At 37.3% G+C, this 27,661-nt stretch overlaps 1 protein-coding gene across 1 annotated transcript; it reads left to right on the top strand.

The window, feature by feature from the left end:
- The first annotated feature begins 94 nt into the window (after positions 1 to 94).
- On the top strand, positions 95 to 27,441 carry LOC136258672 (uncharacterized). The gene is made up of 21 exons (XM_066052014.1): positions 95 to 191; positions 342 to 875; positions 12,058 to 12,792; positions 12,844 to 12,955; positions 14,210 to 14,361; positions 14,414 to 14,546; positions 14,599 to 14,808; positions 14,869 to 14,985; positions 15,040 to 15,195; positions 16,883 to 17,038; positions 17,948 to 18,122; positions 18,845 to 18,946; positions 22,379 to 22,467; positions 22,536 to 22,592; positions 22,646 to 22,794; positions 24,321 to 24,456; positions 24,512 to 24,646; positions 25,387 to 25,542; positions 25,592 to 25,738; positions 25,787 to 25,962; positions 27,218 to 27,441. The coding sequence occupies exons 2-21, from the start codon at positions 439 to 441 to the stop codon at positions 27,381 to 27,383; spliced, it is 3,696 nt and encodes a 1,231-aa protein (XP_065908086.1). The 5' UTR covers positions 95 to 191; positions 342 to 438; the 3' UTR covers positions 27,384 to 27,441.
- The last annotated feature ends 220 nt before the right edge of the window (positions 27,442 to 27,661 follow it).

The following is a 27,661-nucleotide window of genomic DNA, read 5'->3' as shown; positions in this document are numbered from 1 at the left end:
GTGATCTGTAATTCAAATATCTCGAACTTGCAAGGCATTTAAAGTGAATATTCGCACCTTTTGCCGATCATTGTACATGTTCAAGTATTGCTAGTATGCTGCAAATTATGTAAGCCTTGCTAGTTCGAAGCACGGATCACGTGTTTGATCACGTTAATGCTTTGATTTTCGCCAGAAACCTGAAAAACACGGTACGTGCGGTGAAGCTTACGTACAATTTCTCCGTAGTATAAAGGGTATTGCTTACGTAAAATTACCCCGTAATATATATGGTGTACTTTACATAAAGTTTCCCCGTATATGATAAGGAATTTAACATGTTTTTATGTACTTATATGTAGGACCAGAGTGGGTCTGGCCACGCGAAACTAATCGTCCTCGACTATCGCACAAAGAAATCCTAGTGACACGAGTTAGTAGCAAATTGAATCACTCGCTATGGAGCATTGGTTATTTTGTTATATGGTCGTCTTCTCTGCCAGTTTCACCTCATCGTCTTGTGCAGTGTATCGTGTGTGCAATCAATCGCAGCTAGATCTCTTGTTAGATAACATCACGTTACAAAGACGAGACGAACAAGTACCGAGGACAATTCATCTGTCACTTACTGCTAATACTTATCAACTAAATATAACGAAGTTTGTACATGGAATTGACTTGAAGGAAAATGACATCTTAAAAGTCATGGTAGAGGATAGTGCAGTCATCATAAACTGTGTGAATGATACCCCGGCAAACATATCGGAGTATCTGCAAAGTAGACGACTATTACATGCCTCAATGGTTGTATTTGATGGACTAGTGTTTACTAAATGTCTTCGTCCAATATATGTGGAGGAAGTGAACACTGTGGTGATCCAGAATTGTGTGTTCCAGTAAGTGATTGTGTGTGTGATCTGGTTTAATTATAGCAAGGGTGTGTGTATCAATACCTAGATATTGACATAGATTATAAGTGGCTTAGTTTTTGGTATGATGTTATAAGCAAGACCATAGTGCTAGTAGCTATTACGTGACTGGCTGAGCAAAAAGCGGCTGTTTTTATAACTGGCCATTTTCGTAAAATTTTAATACATCGATGGTAAAAACACATGTTTTTAAAAAAACTTACACACGCTTTAATCACTTTGCACTGAAACAAAACCCAAATCAATAAAACCTATACACCATTGGATGTGCCTGTTCCTGGAGAGTCTTTGAGGCATGTAAGTTATGGGTGTTTATTTACGGTGCAGTAGAAACAAAGTGTATTGTCATTATTGGAATAGCATTTTTGTTTGCCCACATGGAGGAGTACAGGAAATCACTATATTATTCATCACAGGTGGCTGAAACTTTCGCTGTTCACTCCTAGATAACAGAAAAGCACTTAACTGACATTCAAAGAATGTGCAAAAGTGATCAGTTTTTGCCTAGCCGGTCGGTCACATAAAATTATACTAAAGCAATTTGCCCTGCATTTATAGAATGGTTGCTACACTATAGAGATTGTATATAGGGAAAAAATGTTTGTAGAATAAACATGATCTAGTTTGGGAAAGCTGTCCATCTATACACATCAAGAATAGATTGTGAGATATGCGATTTAAAACAATTTGGATCAAAAGCTACAAGTTTTAAATTATCACCATTCAACTATAGTGTTTATCTCACTTTAATCCATAACAATTGAAATAACCATGATTTTGAGCACCCTTATCATGATGGTATCTGTAACACAAGCATGTCACCAAAGGTGTGGTGGGTGGGCAATTGATATATGAGCTGAAAATGGTTGAGTGGGTTACATGATGTCTCCAGCCATAATATGGAGCTCTTAAGACCACCTACTGTAAAAATGAAAGAGATTTATATAGAAAATATCCAAGGTTGTCCATGTCTCTAGTTGAGTTCAGTGGCAAATCAAGGTGCCAGAGCATTCCCAGTGGCTGGCACATGGCTCTAGAAATCCACTTGTGAAAAGCAGCCAGGGTAGGTCAGTGGCTGGGTGTGGTACAAATGTGTAATGTGTGCAGTTGGTATGGCTATCTATTCTTGGTGATTCACTGCTATATGTGTATAAAGATTGACAATTATCAAAAATTTGGTCACAAGTGAGTAACTATACCAAAAACATTATTGTAAGTACAGAGATGATCTATGTATGTGGGAAAAGTGCAGTATTATTGTCCATGTATTTAGTGACCGAATTAAAGTAATAAGCACCAAGTGCATGATTATGCCTATGGTTGAATCCTACTACAAGTGTGATTCATATCAATGTTAAAGAGAATTAGGAGAGTATTGAACCACACTTTTTAGTGGAAATGTTAGAAGTCAGTTATGCGGCTATGCAAAAAGGTAACTAATTACTAAAAAGTTTATAAAGACTGGTTGATTTCTCAGCTAACTATTATAATCTAATGAAATTGTAGGGTAGAGTTGTGGGCACTGCTATAATAGCTGTAACTAAACAAATGTGCCAGTTTTGTACACATTCCCTTAATCATGGATAAAGACACTAGTTACTATCAGTGATGGGTATGACGATGCCAACATTTTCAATCAAATATGTTCCACAGCTGTCCTTGGGTTAAAATGTGACTGGGTCTTGGAAAACCCCATGGCAGCAGATTTGATTTTTCACCAAGAACACAAAGCTACATGAATACGTAAAATATTAAATTTTACAATCAAAATCAGCAAGACTTGAGTGGTGTGCTTTTGCTGGCTGCATTTCCCAAGCACAGTAGCAATCCGTATGAGTGGTCTGGGACCCTAGTGAAGTTCTGGGGATGACCATGTGTGGCTGTACAGCTCCATAGTGTTGTACTTTCAGTTTGAGACCTGAATGGCTCATATCTTGGCCTAATTCCTCCCTACACCTTCTCTTTAATTTTTTAAACAGCCTCTTTCCTTCCACCACCCACCCCTTGTGGAGCTCCCCTGATACAATCAACAAACTCTAAAATGGTGAGAAACTTAGTACTACTTGTACAGTTGATGTTTGGAAGGTAAAGAATTAGTGAAAAAAATCTAAATATTAGGTACACGTACGTAGCTTCAACCATTGGTGAGCTACAACAAATAGAATACTTAAAACCAGCATTTCTTGATACTTTAAGTAAGCGATAAGACCGGTTTTCCCAGACTAGGTCACAAATACCTTATTTGACTGTATGTATGCTAATTTTAGCAGACTCCTTTTGAATGTCAAACAAGTTTGTGCCTCCGATTCAGGTCACATCGTGTTACTTATTCAAGGTCAGTAGCCTGACCTGATACCCAGACACCTAAGTATACAGTAACCATGCATCCCTATGGATGTTTAGTTTTGTGCCATCGATGGCCGGACTCTAAACACCTAGGTACATTACGCAAACAACGTACTGTTAACATACATCATAAGTAGTTATGTACCATCACCATTAAATGCACTTTTTTTTGTATCACAATATTGTGGAAAATGTAAAACAGTGAAAGTGAAAGTTGTCTATTTGTGCGTACTTTTCACTCACTAACTGATTTTATAAATCAGTTTCTAAGTCGGTACTATAGTTACACAGTTGAACCCAGCTTTTAATATTACAACAACCCTGCCTAATGCTACAGGAATTTAATGTTATGGCAGTCACTCTCGCATGATTTGCTGATCACTTGTTATGCATAGTATTGCAAACCAGATAGATCAATTACTAAGTATTGTATGTTATAACTGTGACTGGATTTACAAAAAGGGTCTCCACACACATCTAATTTATCAGCTTTGTTGACTCTTAACTTCACATTGGAATAGTTTATAAACTTGACATTTGGTTGGTAGTAAGCACCAACATGGCTTAGTAGATAGCTAAACCTTCAGGTTAATATGTTTCTGTATCACTACGTTATGGTCTTCCAAATACATAGAATTGGATGTGTGTGGAAGACCCCTTTTCACAAATCCGGTCACTATAATATTATTGTATATAGTGTATCCATTACTAGTATTCATTGATACAGGTAGCATGTTGATCTGTTACTAGTATTCATTGATAATATGTTGATATGGCTTACCTGTGCATTTTTCCTGTAAACAGATATGGTAACAATATTCACATATACTGCACTATGGGTATAGTACAATACCATTTATGGTTTGTTTCCTGGTTTACCTACTGCATGTGTAGCATTACCTTGTCTAACAACTGAACTACCGTCTAGTAACTAAAATTGATCACAAAACATGCGCCATTGAAAACAATTGTTTTATAAAACTTCTTCACAAAACAATTAATTTTATTATTTGGCAAATGTTTGTTTGCAGCGGACTTTCCTTGGCAAGAAATATTTATTTTTTAGCTATCGAAGAAATTGGTCAGTAGTCTATAAGAGAAGCAATTGCAGGAACAGTTGCTCTCTAGTTACAATATTGCACATAATATATGTTCAATGTATTGACTCTATCAGTTTAGTACATTTACAAACTTGTAGGATAATTGATTCAACAGAACACAGGTTAAGCATGTCTCATATATATTTATATTACCTAGCCCCCTCCCCCTAAGTACTGCAACAGTCCCCCTAAGTACTACAACAGACCACTTGGGTGAAAGGTTCCACCATCCTTCAGTGGTCCCCCTTTCTGTGGCTTGAGTATGGGGAATTCGGAGGAAAACGGAAATGACTCCTGACGCCGAATTCCCATCTTACCCAAGTACCTGTTGCCTTATAACCAAGAAAAGGGCCCATTCATGTTTGGCCGTAAAAATAGAGTTGGAACTTTTATCCTACAAGGCAGCCGAGACCCCGTACATTTACCAAACTACCACCACAATCAATAGCTTGTGGGAGGTGAAGAATGCTTGGGATGGTGACAGTAGCCACTGCTGACTCCCCTGCTTCACATAATAGGTAAGTGTACAACATTAAATATAGTTTAAAAAAATACCTTTAAACGTAGTTAATGGGGGGAACGAAACACCAGACCTCTGCCCTGGCAGGAGTTAGGTAGCATTAAAAAGAGAATAGGGCATCAATTAGAGTAAACGTGCATGCCTAGTCAGTACCACGCAACCAGTGAACAGCTGCGTGAGAGCGTTACCCATGCACTCCCCTCCCTCCACTTCTCTGGCTTGGCCTCACTGCATGACTTATGGTACATTGCATTGGTGTACAACAACCGTATCAACCAAAACACAGCAAGTCTCAGTGGTACACCGCATTTTCAGTAGTGTATTTAACGGGTACACACCCGGAGCACATCTCCCAATAAAAGACCTGTAGTCTTACCTGACATTTGTATACTGACCAATCAAATTCTATACAGCCATGATATATCGTATATGGACCTGCTATACTGGTTATGGTCCTGACTTGGTGTATGCGTGGTTCACACATACCAGCTGGAAACATAGCCCATTGTAATTGTTTGTCACTTTACTTTATTTTTTTTAACCAATACAGATAGACATATGGCTGTATCAGCCCACATCAAGTACAACTGACCTCAGTGGCATTACTACCATTCAACTGTGGTGATATCACCGCCATCTGGTTCGCGAGCGCCTGCTGGCATCTTCACAAAGCAAGTGCCAGTACTTCGCACCGAGGGGGACATACCAGCACACTGCTACTCCGTCTAGCATTTGCTGTCCCCTTTACATGGGTGCACCAACACACTGCCACTTTGACGGCAACTGTTGACCCCATCTCGGCCAGATGGTTGCAACTACATTCTGGCGCCCTGTTGTCAAATGTAGACGTGCAACTCATCCTGCGCCAATTCAAACAGAGCACCAGCACCACCAGCTCTGGCTGCAACGCAGCACCTCCATTCCTGATAGAAGGAATGTGATAGTATTGGGGTCTCCCCTAGGATGACTGCCAGAGATATAATAGGCTACGTAAAGGCTTGAGTATGGGGAATTCGGAGGAAAACGAAAATGACTCCTGACGCCGAATTCCCATCTTACCCAAGTACCTGTTGCCTTATAACCAAGAAAAGGGCCCATTCATGTTTGGCCGTAAAAATAGAGTTGGAACTTTTATCCTACAAGGCAGCCGAGACCCCGCACATTTACCAAACTACCACCACAATTAATAGCTTGTGGGAGGTGAAGAATGCTTGGGATGGTGACAGTAGCCACTGCTGACTCCCCTGCTTCACATAATAGGTAAGTGTACAACATTAATTTGGCAAATGTTTGTTTGCAGCGGACTTTCCTTGGCAAGAAATATTTATTTTTTTAATATAGCAGGATCAAAAGTAAGATAATTCAAGTGGATTCTCAATCTTTTTATCCTAATCTCAGTTGTGCTCCTACTGGTATAAGAGCCTCGCCTCTATTGAAAATACTAGTGAGGATAAGCAGATAATGAGAAGTTCTGCATGTGATACCCATTGTTTACAATTTGGCTTTTAACTTTTTGAAGAAATGTGGCTACGTAGGTGTAGACTGTTGACACTTTAGCAGCTATAAATCCTATACAGGGATGACCTAGACCTAGCAAGCAAGCAGACAATTTTACGGCATTCCTATGTTATGGTGCAGTTTGCCAAAGTTTACCCTAAGTTCTTATTACTTTGTTTTATATAGTTTTCAGTAGTTCATTTAAAGTACTCATTAGTCTGCATGTTTAACTGAATGTTCTATGGAAAATGCTCCAACACTTACTAGTCAGATTCTGTTAATACATAACACTTACTCCAGGTATTTAAAATTGTTCACATAAAAAGAGACAGCAACCACCAAATGCATGGTATATGTAGGTGTCCAGAGGAGTTTGACTGCAGTTGAACACTGTGTTAATTGTGATGGCAAAATCTTATACCTCCTAAAATTAACAATAAAAATCTCTGCTTCTAGGTGGGATGGAACATACGTACACAACTTATAATGCATTGCAAAGTCCTGTTATGTATTCTGTAGGTAATGATTTTTGTGGCAATGGTTGGTCAAAGTTAAAATTGTGTCAAATTTAATAAAAGTATCAAGACACACGGTAGTGTGTCTTGCGGCCCAAGAAGCCGGCGCGTAACATCCGTGAGTATATTGACAGGAAGAAAGAAACGCAATTTTCGCACCTCCGTAGCTCTGTGCTGCCTTGATGAAACAAGACGATTTTTGCTGTGGATACTCCCTCCACCTTCAGCACTCCACATTCCAAATTTGAGCGAAATCGCTTCAAGCGTTCCCGAGATATGCGACTTCAAAAATTGGCTTAGTTTCTTCGGGTTTTTTTTCTTCTTATTTTTCTTCCTCTTTTCGCACACTTACAAAAACTGCTATAAAACTCGAACGCAATATCCGATTGCCTTAAAATTTGGCACACTGAAGGGGGGTATAAAGGCGCATCTCTGTACCAACTTTGGCTGGAATACGATAAACAGGAAAAGAGTTATGAGCGATTATGCAAGAAAAATAACACCAATATGTTGTCACGCCTACAGGGTAAACCGCGTATGGGAAGAAGCTGAAAATCGGTGGGTGAATAGGTTAACTATTGAACCTCAAACCTTTTGTGGTTTGAAAGAAATCGAGCTAAAACCAGGAAGATACAACGAAAAAAGCAACAGTGTGTAACAATTATGCAATCGAGATTAGCTAATAAAACCTACTACTTGCCACGCCTACCAGATAAACCGCTTGGGGTAATGCTTTGAAAATCGCTGTATAGATGGAGTAATCATCTTAGAAAGGCTCTTCAATGGTGTAGAAGAATCAGACTTAAAGCCACGGAGTTATAACACGAAATCCAACTTGGTGCAGCAGGTGCGAGATCGAGATACTCTAATAGAGCAGTCATCCTAATAGAGCAGTCACCCTGAAGAGAATTCAAGAGATCAGCTACAAACAAGTGACCTGTATAAAGATCAGCTACAAATAAGTTACCCTGTAGAGAGATCAGCTAGAAGAAGTTACCTCGTAGGGAGTTCATGCAACTATGGAAAGAGACGGTTCAGCTAGAAGAAATCACCTTGTAGAGTTCAGCTACAAAGAAACTACCATGTAGAGAGTTCAGCTACAAACAATCGCCCTGTAGAGAGATCAATAGAAGAAATTACCTTGTAGAGAGTTCAGCTACAAAGAACCATCATGTAGAAAGTTCAGCTGCAAACAAATCACCTGTAGAGAGTTCAGCTGCAAACAAATTACCTGTAGAGAGTTCAGCTACAAAGAAACCATCATGTAGAGAGTTCAGCTGCAAACAAATTACTTGTAGAGAGTTCAGCTACAAACAAATCTCCCTGTAGAAAGATCAGCTAGAAGAAGTCACCTTGTAGAGAGTTCAGCTACAAAGAAACCATCATGTAGAGAGTTCAGCTGCAAAGAAATCACCTGTAGAGAGTTCAGCTACAAACAAATCTCCCTGTAGAAAGACCAGCTAGAAGAAGTTACCTTGTGGAGAGTTCAGCTACAAAGAAAACATCATGTAGAGAGTTCAGCTGCAAACAAATCACCTGTAGAGAGTTCAGCTACAAACAAATCTCCCTGTAGAAAGATCAGCTAGAAGAAGTCACCTTATAGAGAGTTCAGCTACAAAGAACCATCATGTAGAAAGTTCAGCTGCAAACAAATCACCTGTAGAGAGTTCAGCTGCAAACAAATTACCTGTAGAGAGTTCAGCTACAAAGAAACCATCATGTAGAGAGTTCAGCTGCAAACAAATTACTTGTAGAGAGTTCAGCTACAAACAAATCTCCCTGTAGAAAGATCTGCTAGAAGAAGTTACCTTATAGAGAGTTCAGCTACAAAGAACCATCATGTAGAGAGTTCAGCTGCAAAAAAATCACCTGTAGAGAGTTCAGCTGCAAACAAATCACCTGTAGAGAGTTCAGCTACAAAGAAATCTCCCTGTAGAGAGATCAGCTAGAAGAAGTTACCTTATGGAGAGTTCAGCTACAAAGAAACCATCATGTAGAGAGTTCAGCTGCAAACAAATCTCCCTGTAGAGAGATCAGCTAACTTGTAAAGAGTTCAGCTACAAACAAATCACCCTGTAGAAAGATCAGCTAGAAGAAGTTAGAGTTCAGCTATAAAGAAACCATCATGTAGAGAGTTCAGCTGCAAACAAATCACCTGTAGAGAGTTCAGCTACAAACAAATCTCCCTGTGGAGAGATCAGCTAACTTTTAAAGAGTTCAGCTACAAACAAATCACCTTGTAGAAAGATCAGCTAGAAGAAGTTACCTCGTAGGGAGTTCATGCAACTATGGAAAGAGATAGTTCAGCTGGAAGAAATCACCTTGTAGAGTTCAGCTACAAAGAAACTACCATGTAGAGAGTTCAGCTACAAACAATCGCCCTGTAGAGAGATCAATAGAAGAAATTACCTTGTAGAGAGTTCAGCTACAAAGAAACCATTCTGTCAGCTGCAAACAATCACCTGCACAGAATTCAGCTACAAACAAACCACCCTGTATAGAGATCAGCTAGAAGAAGTTACCTCGTAGATAGTTCAGCTACAAACAAATCACCCTGTAGAGAGATCAGCTAGAAGAAGTTACCTTGTAGATCGTTCAGCTACAAACAATTCACCCTGTAGAGAGAGCAGCTAGAAGAAGTTGCCTTGTAGAGTGTTCAGTTACAAAGTAACCACCATGGAGAGTTCTGTAATAAATAAATGTATTATTTAAATATAATTTGTACATTTACTGATAAAATCAGAAAGTACGTTTGCTTCATCTTTTCTTCTTCCTGTAGTAAAGAAAAAAAGACAGGTTAAAAAAGTCCCAAAGCCAGCCATAGGCCGGCTTTGGGGTATACAAATACAAAAGAAATGAAATCTAATCCAAAACAGCCAAGCTGTAAAAAAACAGTGCGGCCCTCAAAAAGGCTATGGTGAAAAAAGATATGAAATCCAAGGTGGTGGCCAAGAAATGGCTGTGATGGTAGGTTAATGGTAAAAATTTTAATAACAACAATTCAGGTGAATTTTTGTGCCGCTTGGTCTTGGCACAAAAATTCACCTGAATTGTCGTTATTAAAATTTTTACCATTAACCTACCATCACAGCCATTTCTTGGCCGCCACCTTGGATTTCATATCTTTTTTCATCATAGCCTTTTTGAGGGCCGCACTGTTTTTTTACAGCTTGGCTGTTTTGGATTAGATTATTATATCAGCATCACTAAGAGTGACAATTCATGAAGCCAGACTGTTTGAAACCATTAAGCAATGAATAATGCTACTAACCAAATGCATGATTCCTGTTTCAGTTTCTCACTAATACTTTTGCAGATTAATTCTCATTACCTGCTGTAGGTGTATATAATATTCCATTTGCTAGTTAGGCTTCTGTATTTATAAGCCACTTGTCTCACATACCTAGTGTTTGGCAACTACTGTTAGTAAGTTTTATTGCAATTGTCATGCTCACCTTTCAAGATGCATACAGTTGTATATATATATATATACAGGTACGTGTATATACAGTGGAGCCTCTCTTATCCGGGCGGTCTGGTACATACTACTGTCTGTATCTCAGAAATGTCCATAACTAAGAATAACATGCTATTATGCTAAAGTGCCATTTTTTTATAAAACAATATTGCTATTACAGTGGATCCTCACTAATCCGAACAGCTCTGTTCTCAAATTGACAAAACTTTGTTCAGATTAGTGAATTTGTTTGGATTAGTGAACCCAGTGATTATAATACAGAACCTAGTTCAATTACTCTAATAGAACATACACTTGTTGCAAAATACTCTAATAGAACAGTCATTTGCACTGTTCGGATTATCGAGCGTTCGGATTACTGGAGTTCGGATTAGTGAGGATCCACTGTATTGCTATCAGATAGTGCTATGCAGTTTAGTGGGCAGAGGGAAGTCACTACAGAGCATTCGTGGTCACTCCCCTGGGCTGTAAAAATGCGTTATCACCTAGCAACCAACTGGTAGTTATTAAACAAGCCACCAAACAGGTAAACAGCAACCTTTAGGCTCCCTCCTTGTGCCTTCATCTAAACCAAAATTCAAACCAATATTGAAACCAATATTGGTTTCAATATTGGTTTGAATTTTGGTTTAGATGAAAGCCAATATTGATATCAGTGTTAACAGATGTAACTTTACTAAAACCAATATTGATATCAGTGTTAACAGTGATATCAATATTGATATCAGTGTTATTGATATCAGTGTTAACATCCATTAAAACCAATATTGATATCAGTGTTAACAGATGTAACTTTACTAATAATTCTGCAATATCAACTGTTCCTTTGAGACTTTCAATTAATCGGTTTTTCTTAAAGAACATATTTGGCGGAGATTCTCACTAAACTGAAACTACTTTTGCAGATTAATTCTCGTTACCTGCTGTAGGTGTATATAATATTCCATTTGCTAGTTAGGCTTCTGTATTCTGTAATAAGCCACTTGTCTCACATACCTAGTGTTTGGCAACTATACTGTTAGTAAGTTTTATTGCAATTGTCATGCTCACCTTTCAAGATGCATACAGTTGTATATATACAGGTACGTGTATATACAGTGGAACCTTTCTTATCCGGGCGGTCTGGTACATACTACTGTCTGTATCTCAGAAATGTCCATAACTAAGAATAACATGCTATTATGCTAAAGTGACTAATTTAAAAAACAATATTGCTATTATTGTTATCAGATAGTGCTATGCAGTTTAGTGGGCAGAGGGAAGTCACTACAGAGCATTCGTGGTCACTCCCCTGGGCTATAAAAATGCGTTATCACCTAGCAACCAACGGTTGGTAGTTATTAAACAAGCCACCAAACAGGTAAACAGCAACCTTTAGGCTCCCTCCTTGTGCTTTCATCTAAACCAAACTTCATTAGGGTCAATAAACTACAAGCCACATGACCAATTTAGGCTGTCCGGACTATGGAGGTTCCTGGTCAATGGAGGTGCCCGGATAATAGAGGTCTGGATAATGGAGGTTCCACTGTACATGCATACTTTTGTGAACATATTACGAATATGCATCTGTAGGTCAGGCATACATTTCTAGGGAGCTCACATGGTTTAAAAACTATAATATTAATTGCCAGCATGGACATGAGAATGTACATGAAATTATTATTTTTTAATTGTGTGTCCATTTGTATTACAGACAAAGTAAATTTGGAGCTGTGAACATTTTTAATTCACCAAATGTGATAGTGAGCAATTGTTCATTTCACAACAACACTTCTGATGGTAGTGATATTGATACGCCATTCCAGCCAAGCAGTGGAGGACTATCTATTTCATACAGCAGTGAAATAAAAGCCAATATTGATATCAGTGTTAACAGATGTAACTTTACTAATAATTCTGCAATATCAACTGTTCCTTTGAGACTTTCAATTAATCGGTTTTTCTTAAAGAACATATTTGGCGGCCGAGGTGGAGGACTAGCAATTGTTTTTAATACTTCCAATACAGTAAATTGTATTGTAAACAATTCAGTATTTGTCAACAATGAGGCTAGTATTTGGGGTGGAGGATTATACTGTGTAATAGCAGAGGCACATAATCACCAAAACTACATGTTTGAGAACCTAGTGTTCACCAACAATCGAGCTTTAGTTGCTGGGGCTTTTACTTATGTGATATTAGTTGGACAAAGTGACGATATATTTGTTAATGCTTTATTAGTTGGTTGCAGATTTGTGGAAAACACTGCTAGAATTGCTGGTGTGGCAAATGTTTATTTTTATAACAGAATTCCTAATAATTCTGTGATATTCGAACATTGTAATTTCACCAACAATTCAGCTACAGTTTATGCTGGCACTGTTGACATCGTATCATATAACTTCTTTGATGACAGAAGCCGTTATACTCCAATAACATTTTTAGACTGGTAAGTGCAATCATTGACAGATAAGTTAAACACATGTTGTCATCCTTACAGTATGTTTGATAGCAACTATGGTGCTGATGCTGCTGCTATCAATCTTGCATTCTATAATGCAAGATTTGGTAATGTCACATTTAAAAACAATACTGGAGGATCAGCTGTTCGAGTAAGTATGTCAGCTGTACCACATATCATACAATTAGCAGTACCTGCCAAACTTCATTGCCCTATTGCAGTATATGTGATGACAAAAAAAACCTATTCATTAAGTACAAGATAAATATCACATCACATAATCATAGTTTCAGCTATTAATATTATGTATTTCCAACTATTAACACAGCATCACATATATGCATGCATCTTTGTCCTCCTTTGTTCCCTCCTCTCCTGTGTAAGTGTTATATTACATTGACAGTAATGCTGTGTGGCTTCAATAATTTTTCTGGATTGACTGCACAGACACTTCTTGTACTGTTCTTCGGTGGAACATAGCAGTGAAACTGAAGCGAAGTGGTAGCTTCATGTTTTAATAATTGTTAGACCCTTTTTGTGGTGAATTTGGTGGATTTTGGAGGTGTCTAAGTTACTTAGACCCTTTTCATGTTTACTTAGACCCTTTCATGTTTACTTAGACCCTTTTCATGTTTATTACGTACACCCGACTGGTAGCGTTGGCAACGCATCGCCACCTGAAAAACCCGTAACTGTTGTTACGGGTGGAGTAATGGCTTGTTTCTACTAATGAACGCTACATTTCTCTGTCACAAGCAGCTGACAACAATGTTAAGGTACAACAACTACATAAAGGGTCTAAATAACTTAGACTTCAGACCACAGGGGTCTAAGTAATTTAGTAACCCTCAGGCCCTGTAGTAGCGCCTTCGCTGCGCTCAGGCGCCACGACACAGGGCCATTGGGTTACTAAATTACTTAGACCCCTGTGGTCTGAAGTCTAACTATTACATAGTTCGGGTATGCATTCAGTCGTAATCTCTGCAGTGGCTGGATTGACTGCAGGGTCACTTCTCATACTATTCTTCTTTTTTAACACTGTATATTAACATGTGAAACATAGCTGAAAATGAAGTGGAATGGTGAACATTACCATAATTATATCCAAACATCAAATCTGTGCTGTCTTTGCTACAACAGTATAGTATACTTCAAAAGCAGCACAGATTGCTGTAGCTACTACTGTAGCTACTTGCTGTTACTTAGTAGCAAAAGCAGCTTAGATTGCTTTTGCTACTAGCAAAAGTAGCACTATACAATATCTATGCTCAAAATGTACAAGCCCTGTATACACTTCAGAAATACTTTTGCAAAATTAGTAGAAAACAAATCTTTAAAAGATAGTCTCTTAAAAATAATTCATGTAATTATCCCTCTTATATGTCTATGTACATACGTATTATAGGCAGCTGCTGGAAAAGTTCAATTTGATGGAAGTGTCAGATTTTTTAATAATACTGCCAGGGTAGACGTAGGTGGTGCATTGTATCTCACCTCATTCAGTCAGATGAGGATTCAAAATGGTACACATCTGTACTTCATTAACAACACTGGCAGGTAATAGGTAATTGGTACATATAGTTTGTAGTCTGAATACAATACTTTGTAGCGTCGGTGCTGCTGCTGTGGCTGTAACTGAGTATCTACCTCCAGTAGTGTTTAGTAGAAATTACCGCAACTCACGCTGCTTCCTGCAGTACTCAGACCCAACTACAGATCTTACCACACTAGAACCAAATGATGTGCGTGAGTATGTTGTAAGTTTGAGCATGTTTTATTTATGTTATTTCACAGACATCTATCAACTTTATGGGTAACAAAGCTCTTGGTGGACAAAATTTATTTGCTTCTGAACTAGGGCAGTGTTCCTGGTTTCCTGTATCACTAAACCGCACAAATATAGCAGAGCTTTTACCATTTATCAGAAATAGGGATGATGTCATGAATAATCAAGGAGCACCAATTCTGACAGCATCTTTTAAAATTATATTGCATAATAGTTCTGTTAGTTTATCATTGCAATGATGATGTATATAGTGGTGAATGTTGTGCCTTGTCCGTTAGGTATATGCTTACCCAGGTGAGAAGGTTTTGTTAGTAATGACACCACTAGACCCACACAATCATACCGCATTTGCAATAGCTGAGCTGATAAGAAGAAGTAGTGAAGAAAACAATACTGTAAGAATAGCTCTATATATGCTAGTATCAACTGCTATGTATTTGATTATGTAGGACGTTTACTTCTCATTCAGTCCCACAGCTAATGCACTGTATCCATCACAGCTAAATTATTATGTTAGCTTCACTATTAGAGGAACATCTGGTGAAATTACGGATGCAATTGTGAATGAAATGTTTCTTATTGCTGTTATAATATTTCTGGTGCCAGTAAGTATTTTATTGTGGTTATATGTATGTATTCTACACACACACGCACGCACGCACATGCACACACACACACACATACCAGTGGCGGATCTAGAAATTTTCAGAGGGGGTTTCAGGTTCACAATGACTGTTATCCCGACCAAACTCTCCAGCTGGTAACTTGATAGCTCAGTGGCCTATAGCTAGCTACGTAGATCTAGTAAACTGTATCAGTAAAAAACATGACTCCACAACATTGTTTCACAGTTGAATCTTACCAATCCAGGCTTTTGCAGAATGTTTTGAAGCAAAACAGCACTTGCACTTATATCAATGATAATTCTTTTTAGAGGCGCTTAGCACGCTTAAACGCTGTAATGGCATTTTCAGTGATTTCAATGGTAATAGTATGAAATTTAGCCAGTAGAAAAAGTCCCAAATATAATACACTATAAATCTTGTGATTCTATCATTCACACGAATCGTAAATAAATTGGGGCATGGACACTATTACAGAGGGGGTTTCAGCTGAAACCATTGCAACTCCCTTGTATTCGCCACTGCACACATGGACGCACACACACACGCACACACACACACTCACAAATGCTAATCATCTAATACTGGCTGAATTATAGAGTTATCTATTTTATTGTCAAAACCAGCTAAACTTTTAAGTGTGGATTCTACCCAGTAATGCACGAGTGAATTATCTTCTGTAGTAGACATATTGTATAGAGCCTAGCTATTTAGTATGCGTGTTGTGATTAGCACATCCGTAGCATGACTTAGTTAGACGTGGCTGATACTTATGTGGATACCAAATGAATGAAGTATGTGGTTTATTGGTGATTTGATTAGGTTGCCTATTTTTGTACTTTTGGAAGGAGTTTAATTTATAGATGCACCACTAATTTATTCAATTTGCTAATTAAAGTCCTTGCCAATTAACTGTATACATAGCATGCTTTAAGAAGACACTGAATCATATCCAAGGAATGGAATAACGCTCAGAACGATAGCTAATTGGGAGCAGCTACTCAAATTTAAAACAAAATCTGTGCAACATCGAAGCAAGAGTACAGCAAACAATGCTGAGATGTTGCAGAATATGTACTTTTCTGTACTTTAGGATCGAATCACTCCAGTTCAGTAAGAATTGTTTGAAAGAATAATTGGGGGATTTAAATTTTTTAAAGCATATGTGGGGTCTGTACTATGTACACGAGACTATTGAATAAGAATACAACTTAACGTTTCTTTAGCCAACATGGGTATTGAGGTAGCTACAAAGTGGGCTACGGGACATCTAGAAAAACAGTACAAGACCATTGTATGCAACCCTCAAGAAGAATTTTACTGACAAGAGGTGCACAACTATATGTACAATTGCAACCTTCCTTAGACAATGGCATTCAAAGAATGCTTTGGTACATATTTGCAAAGTATACAAGGTTTTTATTCCAGTAAGAGACCTGTACACAGGTGTCTTACTGGGTAAGAACCTAGCCACAAATTTTGACAAACAAATTGCATACTTTATGGGTTAGTAACAAAATTACCCATTGTCTAAATAACTAAGACATGCACTACTAGGATTGTTCAGTGGAAACACTCCTCAGGAATGATCCACTGAAGAATCCTAGTACTGCTTGTCTTACCTATACAAGTTCCAATATATAATATTATGCATTTGGTCCAATTTTAGAATCAAACCTCATATTTCAACTTAACAATCACTCCTTGTCCTGCTGGTAATGTACTATCAAGTGATATGAGTGGCGGGTATGCGTGTCAGTGTAACAATAATAAAGATGAGAACATTGTTGACTGCATACCAGATGAGGATAGATTGATACTCCAGGTACGTGTTTGCTCAAATATATTACCAGATTGTGAAATGGATTTTCCATACGCGAGCAGTATCCTTTGTGGTCTGTAACTTATTTACTTCAAATTAGGTTTATGTGCTGCAGCAAAATTTAATATTTATATGACAAACTTAGTATGTTCAGAAAATTGCATATATTATGTGGAAGATTCTTTAATGCATGCAATCACATAATATGTGACCCACTGAGCGAAAACCGGCCATTTTCGCAAAATTATATTACTCTATTAAAAATACACTGGGTAAAAAATATGCGTGCTACATGAAAATTTTACGCACGTTTTAATCGCATTTATATACACTGCAATTAAGCTCAAATTAATACAACCTATACACCACTGCATTTGCCTGTTTATGGATAGTAAGAAACGTTTTGTTTCGTGTTCACACAGCAAAGGATACGTGAGTTATGGGCGTTTATATACGATGCAGTAAAAACAATGTTCACCATCGTCATTTCTTAGTTGGAATGGCTTTCTTCTTTGTCAACAAGGAGGAGTACAAGGAAAGCACTATATATAATACCTTGATTGATTTGCCAGTTCATGGTGCACAGATTGAGCCAAGTCCTATCTTTGTAGCTTTTCAATTGTGAGTTACAGTATGATCAATTATGTAAGCGCATGTAATTTATTTCCCATATTGTTGCTGTACAAATAGAGTTTATCACTGTTCCAACTGTCAAGCGCTATAACTCCAAGACCATTCATCATAAAAGGCTAAAACTTAGGCTGTAAACTCTTTTGTTACTAAAGATTACAGAGATGCGATAAAATGGAATTCGAGGAATGAGCAAAAACGGTCAGGTTTTTGCTCAGTGGGTCACATAATATAGTAGATAGTGTGTTGAATAAGAATACATTATGATTCGATGTTGTTTAGCAAGGATTATGGGCTACCAATATCAACACTGGGGAGTCACTGAATGGGATGATGGAGTATTACCAGTGTCCACCTGGTTACTGTCAGTGTAGTAGGGAGGATGATGGTGGTAATATATGTAACAGTGTATATTATTATGATAATGATGATCTCCAGTGTGTCTGTGATAGACAAGGTAACTAGTGAGTGTTAATATTTGATATGCCATTTATATAAACATAATATGTGACCTAATTTTAGAAAACCGTCGATATCCGCACAATTTTCAAAATGCATTTTACTTGTTCTTTGTTTTCTACAGGGACAGAGGAATGGACTAGCTAAGTTTCACCTTTATAAGTTAAGCAACGTTGGAAATACAGCACTAGACAGACGGACGAGCAAATAAATTGATATGTACAGAAGCTATCGAGAAAAGAATCTACAGGTGCTTACATAAACCATCATAACTTACTGGTACAATGGAGTACAGAATTGAATCTTTGCTCATTGTGTTCGCCATGAATTTGTGCATCCACCAAGGTATAGAGTTTGCCCCAGGAATGCTTCTGTGTTCGAGAAGGAAGGCAAATTTACTGACAAATGATCGTCTGTAAATTCTTTCGTCAATGCAATGTAAACAAATGTCTGTAACTTTGAAATCCTTTCGTGTATGGAGATGAAACTAAGATTTTTGTACTCCCTATGAACAGGCAAACACAGTGATGCCCAAGATTTATCCATTGGGGGCTTAATTCACCCACCAGTGAGGTAATAAAAACTTGTGTATATTTTTTTTTCTGGAGTTTGCATTTTTTACCCATAGTTTTTAAATGCATTTTATTGCAAAAGTACTATTGTGAGTATATCGACGGTTTTCCAAAATTCGGTCACATGTACACTGTTACATATATATAGGTTACTTGTGTGGCAAGTGTCATGGTGATAAAGGAGTTAGTGTTCTACTTAACAAGTGTGTATCCTGTGGACATGGTAGTATTGCTCTCATCTTTGGTTTAGGTTAGTCCACCATCAAGACACACGGTATGTTGTACAGCCATTAAAGCCAGTGCACCACACCATGTTTACATTGACAAGAAGATATAAAGCATGATTTTCACGCATCAATAACTTCAATGTCCCCTCTCCAAAGCACACCATTTTTGAATTATAGTGGTCTGCCAGGTAAAATAGTCCACACAACAAATTTGATTGAATTTGCTCCAGCAATTCACAAGCTATGGGTGGCCAAAGTTTCATTTTCTCTGCTTAAGGGATCTACGGGGGACCAGATTTTCCGTTGTACACACTTTGCAAAAACTGTTATAGAACACAAACATGTGATTCCATTACCTTGAAATTTAAGAGCATAAAAGTTCAATATAATTTTGTACATCCAAATAAGTACAACTCCTCCCTGTTAAGTAAGCAAATAAATAGGATTCCCATTGAAGTCAGCTCTTTTAGCGTACTTCTCCTTACCAAAACACTAGTATGACTTATGACTCAATACTTTAAAACTTGTCTGAAACTAACTGTCTTAACAAAGGTTCAGTTCAGTGTGCAATGTGTCATTGCCACAACGATTTTTAAATTGCAATTGTGGAAAAGGCTCGTTGTAAACACTTACAAGATAGTCCCACTTCGCTTTAGGATACTTTACTCAAAGATTTTCGCTTAGGCTCCTAGGCTAGTGGCAAACACCTCATACAGGCTCTGACATCTGTGTTCACTCTCCAGTAATAAATAAATACAGGTAGTATTTGTAAAAGGGAGTGTGTAAACAGTGGAATGGAGTACTGGAATGGTGGAATGGATTTTTTTAAAGTTCAATATCATTTTTTACATCCAAATAAGTACAACTCATCCCTCTTAAGTAAGCACATAAATAGAATTCCCCTTGAGTCAGCTCTTTTAGCATACTTCTCCTTACCACAACATTTGTATAACTTATGACTCAATACTTTATTTATCACTTGTTTGAAAACTTAAAATTTATAACTGTGTACGTATAGTCTGTTCGCGTTCACCTGAGTCCTCATTTTTTGTTAATATCTCTTGTTACATGTCCAAACATTTTGTAGCGCTGTGAGGGTAGTTGGAAAAGGAGGATACGGTCGGACAAGGACACAGAGATTTTCAAAAAGCATTTTTACATTTATATAACAGTTATTTTTCATACCTAACGCTGTTTTTACAGCAGCATTCGCTTCCAGACCCAGGAGTCTATCTTGTCATAGCACTTATCCATATATAGGCGCATGTGCGAATGATACACTAGCACTCTAAAGACCATAATACATGCTCTAGAAATCTAATTCAGAGTCATAGAGATTAATCTAGCATGTCCCAACCTAATCTCGTAGGCCAGGTCCTTGAAACCCTCCACACTTGGTATAAGCGCCTGCGCCTTATACTAAAAGGGGTAAGATTGTGGATTTGGCCTGCTAAACTACTGTAAGTCACATGGGGCATACAAGCTAATCTCTACAACTATATAACTCTGTATTAGACTTTAGAGCATGTGTACAACACTATATTATGGTCTTTGGCATGCTGTGGAGTGCTGGTCTAGTCCTTCGCATGTGTGCTTATAAATGGATAAGTGCTATGGCCTGGGCAGACTGCTGTAAAAACAGCGTTAGGTATGAAAAATAACTGTTATATAAATGTAAAAATGCTTTTTGAAAATGTCTGTGTCCGCGTTCGTGTCCGCATCCGACCGTATCCGCCTTTTCCAACTACCCGCACTGTGAAACCCTTTAAACACCAGAACTGTTAATCAAAAAAGCGTTTTGATACGGGCAAGAACAAATGAGTTATGAGGCTTTAAAAATATCCCATACATTTAGTATGGACGATTCAGGCATGCAAATATGTTTACAACATGAAAACATGCTTGTTCCAGTACAAAACCATTGGGAGTGATGGCATGTTCACTTCTTTAATATTACTGTATTTGGTGGGGGCTCAGGTGAACACGTAAGGACTATAGTTCAGTTTGTAATCACAACAAACTTTGACTTAATTTTTTTTCTGACATAATTCTTATTGTTAATGCTTACATGATACTTCATTATACAGTTTACAAGTAATAGTTGTAACACATCCATGACGTTTGTATCGGATTTGTAAACACGACACCTGAGGGTCACAGGCCCGAGGGTGGAGTGTTTACAAATCAGATACAAACCGAATTTATAGTAACGCAGTAAAAAAAAATTAAAGGAACAATAATTAGGTCAGGTGTCTTCTTGGTATTCCCAACAAACTGCAATTGTGCATGTTCATAACTGAGTTTACAGTCCATAACTAACTTTACAGTACATTACATTGGTAAACTTTGTCTATGCATGATGACATGAAGTATGCTAAAAGAGCTGACTTCAAGGAAATCCTTACTTAAGGGGGAAGTTGTACTTATTTGTATTTAAAAAACGATAACTTTTAAAAATTTCGTTACACCTTTCCAGTAGTCCATTCCACTGTTTACAAACTCCCATTTATTTCCATGCATATTTTTGTGTTGAAATTAATTTTGCTTATGTTCAGACAAAATCAGACCACAGGCCCAATACTGAATAGCAATGGAGTCATTTATAGATTTGTGGTCCATTTTCTCTCATTATAGGAACTTTTTTGTATTAGTTGCTTCATTACTGACTAAATTATGAAGTTAATATTGGTGTCCGGATATGCGAAATAACTTGCCTACTGGCATAACTGATGTGAATGATCAGGCCCAACAACATGAACAATCATTCCCTGCACATGTCAGCAATGACTCAGCAGAACAGTACATAGCGTAATTTTTTACTTTGTACTTAGTCAGCTTATTCTAGAATATTCTTTGTAAACAGTAACTAGTATAAAAGCAGAATTGTATTGTTAGTAGGGGAGAATCAGAGTGTATGACAGTGTGTGTAAGAATAAGAGAAGAAATATATGCTGGCAATAGATAAGAAGATATAGATAACAGGCTTGATCGGGGCAATTCCTGTCGAGATCACGACAATTGGAACACTATTTTTGTTATGATATTTGTGTAAAAAAGATCAAGCTTTTGTCACAGCTGCAGGTCACCAAGTCTTGTTTTCAGTAGCAAACTTGCATCTACGTCGATGATTAAAAGGTGTGGTGGCCATGCACTATTTTCTGCTTTGAATGATGCTCTGTGCCTCTGTTAACCAACCATTATAACTGCAGTCATCTAATCCCTTTACAAAATACAAGTGATTCAATTATGGTTACTAAATCCATGTCTCTAAGGAAATTATTGATACAGAAATTTAATGCCTAAAATAATGGTATGGAGAAGATGGTGACTAGCAAGATTGTATGTGAGCATGGTTTCTAGTCAATACAGGGTACAAACCTTCATGTTCCCTACTACTGTATCCAATTCCGCAGTATCTGACTAAATAGTTTTTATATGTGTTTTTGTATATATAGTTCTTGTGGATATCATTGTGATTACAGTAATCCTACTATCATCTGTAACCATTTTCAGTTGGCTATATCCAATATTGTTCTACATACAGGTAAATCAAAAATATTATTATAATGCATGTATAGTGTGTACGTATTTTACTATCAATATACCCCATAGGTGACTCCATATATTGCACACTACTTTCCAGTTACATTCAGTGCTGTTCAACCATATGTAAGTGACTAGCTAGTTAATGGGTAATATTTGTACTGTTGTATTTCCTATAGCTCCACTACATTAGCAGTGCTGCCAGTCTCTACTTCCCTTATGACTTTTGTATCTATCCTGGAATGACTGCACTAGTATCCTATAGTCTCCGATATATTCCAGTTCTGTTGTTCTCTATCATTTATTGCATTATCTACCTTATTCAGAGGTGAACATTGTATAATTTACAGACACGCACATACACAACACACATGCCACATATACACACACACTCACATTTACACTCTCTCTCTCACACACACACACGCACACACACACACACACACACACACACACACTCACAGTACAACATCTACATGCACACATATACTCTGTACATACAGTATACAAAGCCTTTGAGCACGGTCATGCCTGCCAGCACTGAGACATCTGTATGCTACTCAAGTGCTATGAGTCAGTACAACCCACAGGAAGTTGTGTCATTTCTCACAGGTGAATGTGTGGGTATTTAAAGTCCCACCTGGACCTTTACCCGCTAGACATGAACAGTTGGCATTTGATTCACCGGTTAACAGGTACCCTATGATGTTACAGTTGGGTGGACTGCTACCCCAAGGCCACCAGGTCCTCGCCCATTTAAACATACACTCACACACACACACACACACACACACACACACACACACACACACACACACACACACACACACACACACACACACACACACACACACACACACACACACACATCTCTGGATTTTGGAAAAACGTTACAAATCGCACATTAAAAGTTTCGAGATAAATGGTTTTGAAGAATTCAAGTCAGCCTAACTTGCCATGGATAACAAGTAAGCATGTGAAATTTTACACAAGAGATGCATCAATCTATTAACTTAGGCTACTTCCAGGTTTGTACAGTTTCCCGCCAAATAAGATAGAACATCTAAGCAGTTGGACGAGCAAAGTTGTGACCAGATTTTACAAAACTAGTCCAAATTGCACATCAGACAAAATTAAAACTAATACCACTGGTGGATTTTACTACTAGTCTTGACCCTCAGTACTACTCAAACGTGGTTTTAACAGACGTCTTTTAACATTTTTTCTGTTGATTTTGCTGCATATCAGCCACTAAGAAGCCAACACTGCCCTGTAATCTCATGTCTGGACTTCAATTGTGATCTTCCTCCATTTTTGAAGTCTATCTCTCTTGCCCAATCCCTACTGTATCATTCGTCATACTATTTATAGGAAGTACGTATATGTCTGCTTTTGAATCTTTCAAATTCTACCCTTGTAATTGTCAGAACACAACTGAAATTGAACCAAAATGACCATGTTGCTTGTCAATTTTAATTTTTTTTTTTGCGATGGATGTATTAGTAATAAGTCTGGTGCCCTCCTATTTTATATTTAAATGCAGTATGCACTAGCTGGTTTACCTTGTGTTGCCACAAATAAACAAATATAAAGTAAATTTTAGACATGAAAGGTAGTGAAAATAAGATAGATTTACCGCACCTGCTAGTGTTTATTCATTCTGTACTTTAGGCTACACAAACACTCTTGACAAGCTAAATGGCTGAAGTAGAAATGTGCACTAGTATATAGCTGCAAGGGTAGATGACCTCCATTTTTCATTACTCGTTTATTTCTATACGGTCCCCACTCACAATTTTGAATTTAAGTTTCTTTTGTGTATTATTGTACTGTAATGACTAATTGCTGTTGCAGGAGGTTTCCTAATATTTCAGTATGCTGGAGTGGAGTGTGGCTCCTGATATTACTATTGTTCACTGATGTAGTGAACACTTCAGTGTCTATACTGAACTGTCCCATACTAAGGGATAGTGATGGACACAGATCTATTGTAAGAATGTGATGTACAATATGTGACATGAGTATAGTATATGTGTCTCATATAGAGATGGTTTGTAGATGGTACAGTGAAGTGCTTCTCAGAAGGTCATGCTGGTCTAGCAACATTTGCCATATTAGTCCTGATTGTGTGTACACTACTAATAATAGCTCTGGTGGTGGTTGTACTGGGAAAAATGAAGGTAAAGTTTGTGTGCTAGTATTATATGCAAAGCTCTGCTACATCATTAATCATAGGCATAACAACCGCGGGGGGGAGGCTTGCGATTTTCTGATTATAAATTGCAAATATACTGTAGAAAGATACTCTAATAGAGCAATTACTCTAATAAAGCAGTCACAGTGTTCGGAGAAGCAGTGTAGCAAACTATGAAGTTGTAAATAAGGATTTTTATGTGCTTTATATATATATATATATCAGTGATACAATAGTTATGTTTGTGCTTAAACTAAGCTGTACAGAAACAGTGTGTAATACAATAGCAATGCACGTACTTACGAATTACAACACTAGTGCACAGGGATACACGACACACTTCCCCTCTCCCCCTACCTTTCCTCATCCTCAAACAAAAATATTTGAGATACTTTAATGGAACAGTCATCCCATGCAATTCAAAACATATCCCATTTACAATTTGTGACTATCATACATTAGATTCTAAACTCTGAAGCTGTGATGTGGCCCTAAGAGAGCCGTAGCCAACAGATTACACAAACCACAAATGCATGCTGAAAATGATTTTGTTTTCTAAATACAAGGAGGCATTCTGCAAGTTACATTGTCACACAAAACGTTTCCTCCATGAAAACGTCCAAACTAACTGTGAATTATAAACTGAATATACAATTATTGTACCTCTTATAAGATATTGCTGTAAAGCTCTTAACTATGTAGTATTGTTTTGACTTGATTATGTAGAAGATCAAAAGTTGCTTAAGATTAAAGCTATGGACTGCCTCATTGGAGAAACTACTACAAGAGCCTTTTGTTGATCAGTATAACTGGTGGGCACCAACTGAATTAATAAGAAGATTATTGTTCATCATTTTGATTACAGCATTTCCTGGAAACTTAGTATGGTACATTATTGTTAACATCACTGTACTTTATTGGTATTGTGTAGATTCCAGTGATGTTACTGGTGATGATTAGTGTGGCAATATACATGTATATTCAACCATACCAAGGATTGTGGACTAATATATTAGAGGTTGTTTTATTGGGAGATATTTTGCTTATGGTGATGATCACATCAACTGATCATTTCAAGGTAATAACTATTCAAGTATTAACTAGTCTATGATCCAGTTTGTTACAGACAACTGCAGTGTTTGATAGTGATCATTCCTTCAGTATTGACCAGTGTGGTAATGTGGACCAGATCAGTGAACATGCTGCAGTCTTGATCCCATTTTATTTCTTACCACTAATAATATTGTTTGGACTTATTACACAGAAAACTCTTGTTAAAGTGAAAACAAGGTTGAATAACAGGTTGGTTGTTATTACTATTGCTCTGTCATGCAATGACGATCTGCAATAAAGTGATTATTATCATTAATTTTGATGGTTATTGTATAGCTAGGTTTTAAGTTACAAGGGGAGTGCTAACAAGACAATATCTAAAGTTTTAAAATGGGGGGGTGGGGAGGTTGCTAAGAAATGTGGTCAATAATTAATACAACTTGCACATTATTCAGCATGTGTAGCACACTCTACTGTATCTCTAGAGGGATCTGGTGGTAGATCCCACTGAAAATTTAGCCTTCTGAGATAAGAGCAAGCAAATTGTGAAATATGTAGTGCATGGTTTACTATAATACAGTAGGTACTCAGACTCTTGATTATCCAAACAGCACGAATGACTACTCTGTTAGAGTATTTTGACAACTACTGTGTGTCAAGTAGTGTATGCTTTATTAGATTAGTTGAACACAGCTTTGTAAAATGAATTTATCCAGACTACTCCACTTAACTGAACACATTGTATTTGTGATTGAACTGACACATAGGTGTTTTGGATAATGGAGATCCCACTGTGGACAACTTTTATTCTATTATCCCCAGTTTGAATTTTAATATGGTTTTGGCTCAGCTTTTCAGCAGTAACAATTTATGGGGAAAGCCTGTACTTCCTGTTTGCAATGTTACAAAAAGATTTTCCTATGTGCAATTCATGAACCAATTTCATGGTCACTTAAAATTTGGCCAGATGTATACAGGAATGGGTATTACAACAAGATCAGCAGGATACAAACTCAAGGACATGACAGCATCTAAAACAATGTAATGAATTCCTACTTTTACCACATATCCCATGATTTTGGAACAGCTTACCACTAATTGACCTATCCCAAACCCTCCAAACTATCAAATTCAAACTCAAGAATTATTTTTGGAATCATTTTGTTAACAATTTTGAAGCAGTATGTACTTTTTACTTTCGTTGCCCCTGCTCCAAATGTTTAAACACTCAAGCTCCTACAAACTATTTTACTCTTTAACTTATACTCTTTGTAGCTACCCCTTGTAATTATTATTTGTAGATATATTATAGCTAATTGTAATTTGTAGGTAATTAATTATGGCTATCAGTGCAAGACACTGGTAGACCTCAGGTCTGTAATTTATTAGTTACGCTCTTAAGTTTAATTTTGTGTTGATATTTACAGTCCTGTAAAGTATTAATGAATAAAATAAAATAAAAACACATCTGTGTTTCTACACATTATTTGTTGTTTAATTGCAGAGAAAGATTGCCAACTCAGAGCCATTACTCGAGGAGAAATCGTTCTACTCGGATAGTTGATAATCCCATAGGCCATTCTTATGTATTGAAATTTAACACAATGAAAGATCTTACCTTACGTCTCATTGCACCTCAGCATCTACAGTCTGCAACAAACGCACAATAATGTGTACACTGTATGTAATTATTATATTTTGACACATTATAATTATCATAATTAGTAATTATACGTAATAAAATTTTTGAGGTGGAAAAGTTTGTACTCTGCTCCTCAGCTACAAAACGTTCCTCCAAACAAAGCAGTCAGTATTTGTAAACTTTGGTAACATTTTGACTGAAAATTAATGATGAAATGATCGACTCCATTACCGTAATTCGCTTTTTTTTTCATTGTAAAATAATTGTCGTATGTACAACTTGTACGAAACTTCTTACACGATTTAT

Source organism: Dysidea avara, chromosome 6 (assembly GCF_963678975.1).
Source record: "Dysidea avara chromosome 6, odDysAvar1.4, whole genome shotgun sequence".
In the NCBI taxonomy this organism is placed as follows: Eukaryota; Metazoa; Porifera; class Demospongiae; order Dictyoceratida; family Dysideidae; genus Dysidea; species Dysidea avara.
The sequence above is the reverse complement of the archived record's forward strand: the minus strand, read 5'-3'. Positions and strand labels throughout refer to the sequence as shown.

Coding starts and splice junctions, on each gene's coding strand:
- LOC136258672 (XM_066052014.1), top strand. CDS start 439: ATGGAGCATTGGTTATTTTGTTATATGGTCGTCTTCTCTGCCAGTTTC. Junction 876..12,057: donor ATCCAGAATTGTGTGTTCCA/GTAAGTGATTGT, acceptor TTTGTATTACAG/ACAAAGTAAATTTGGAGCTG. Junction 14,547..14,598: donor CCACACTAGAACCAAATGAT/GTGCGTGAGTAT, acceptor GTTATTTCACAG/ACATCTATCAACTTTATGGG.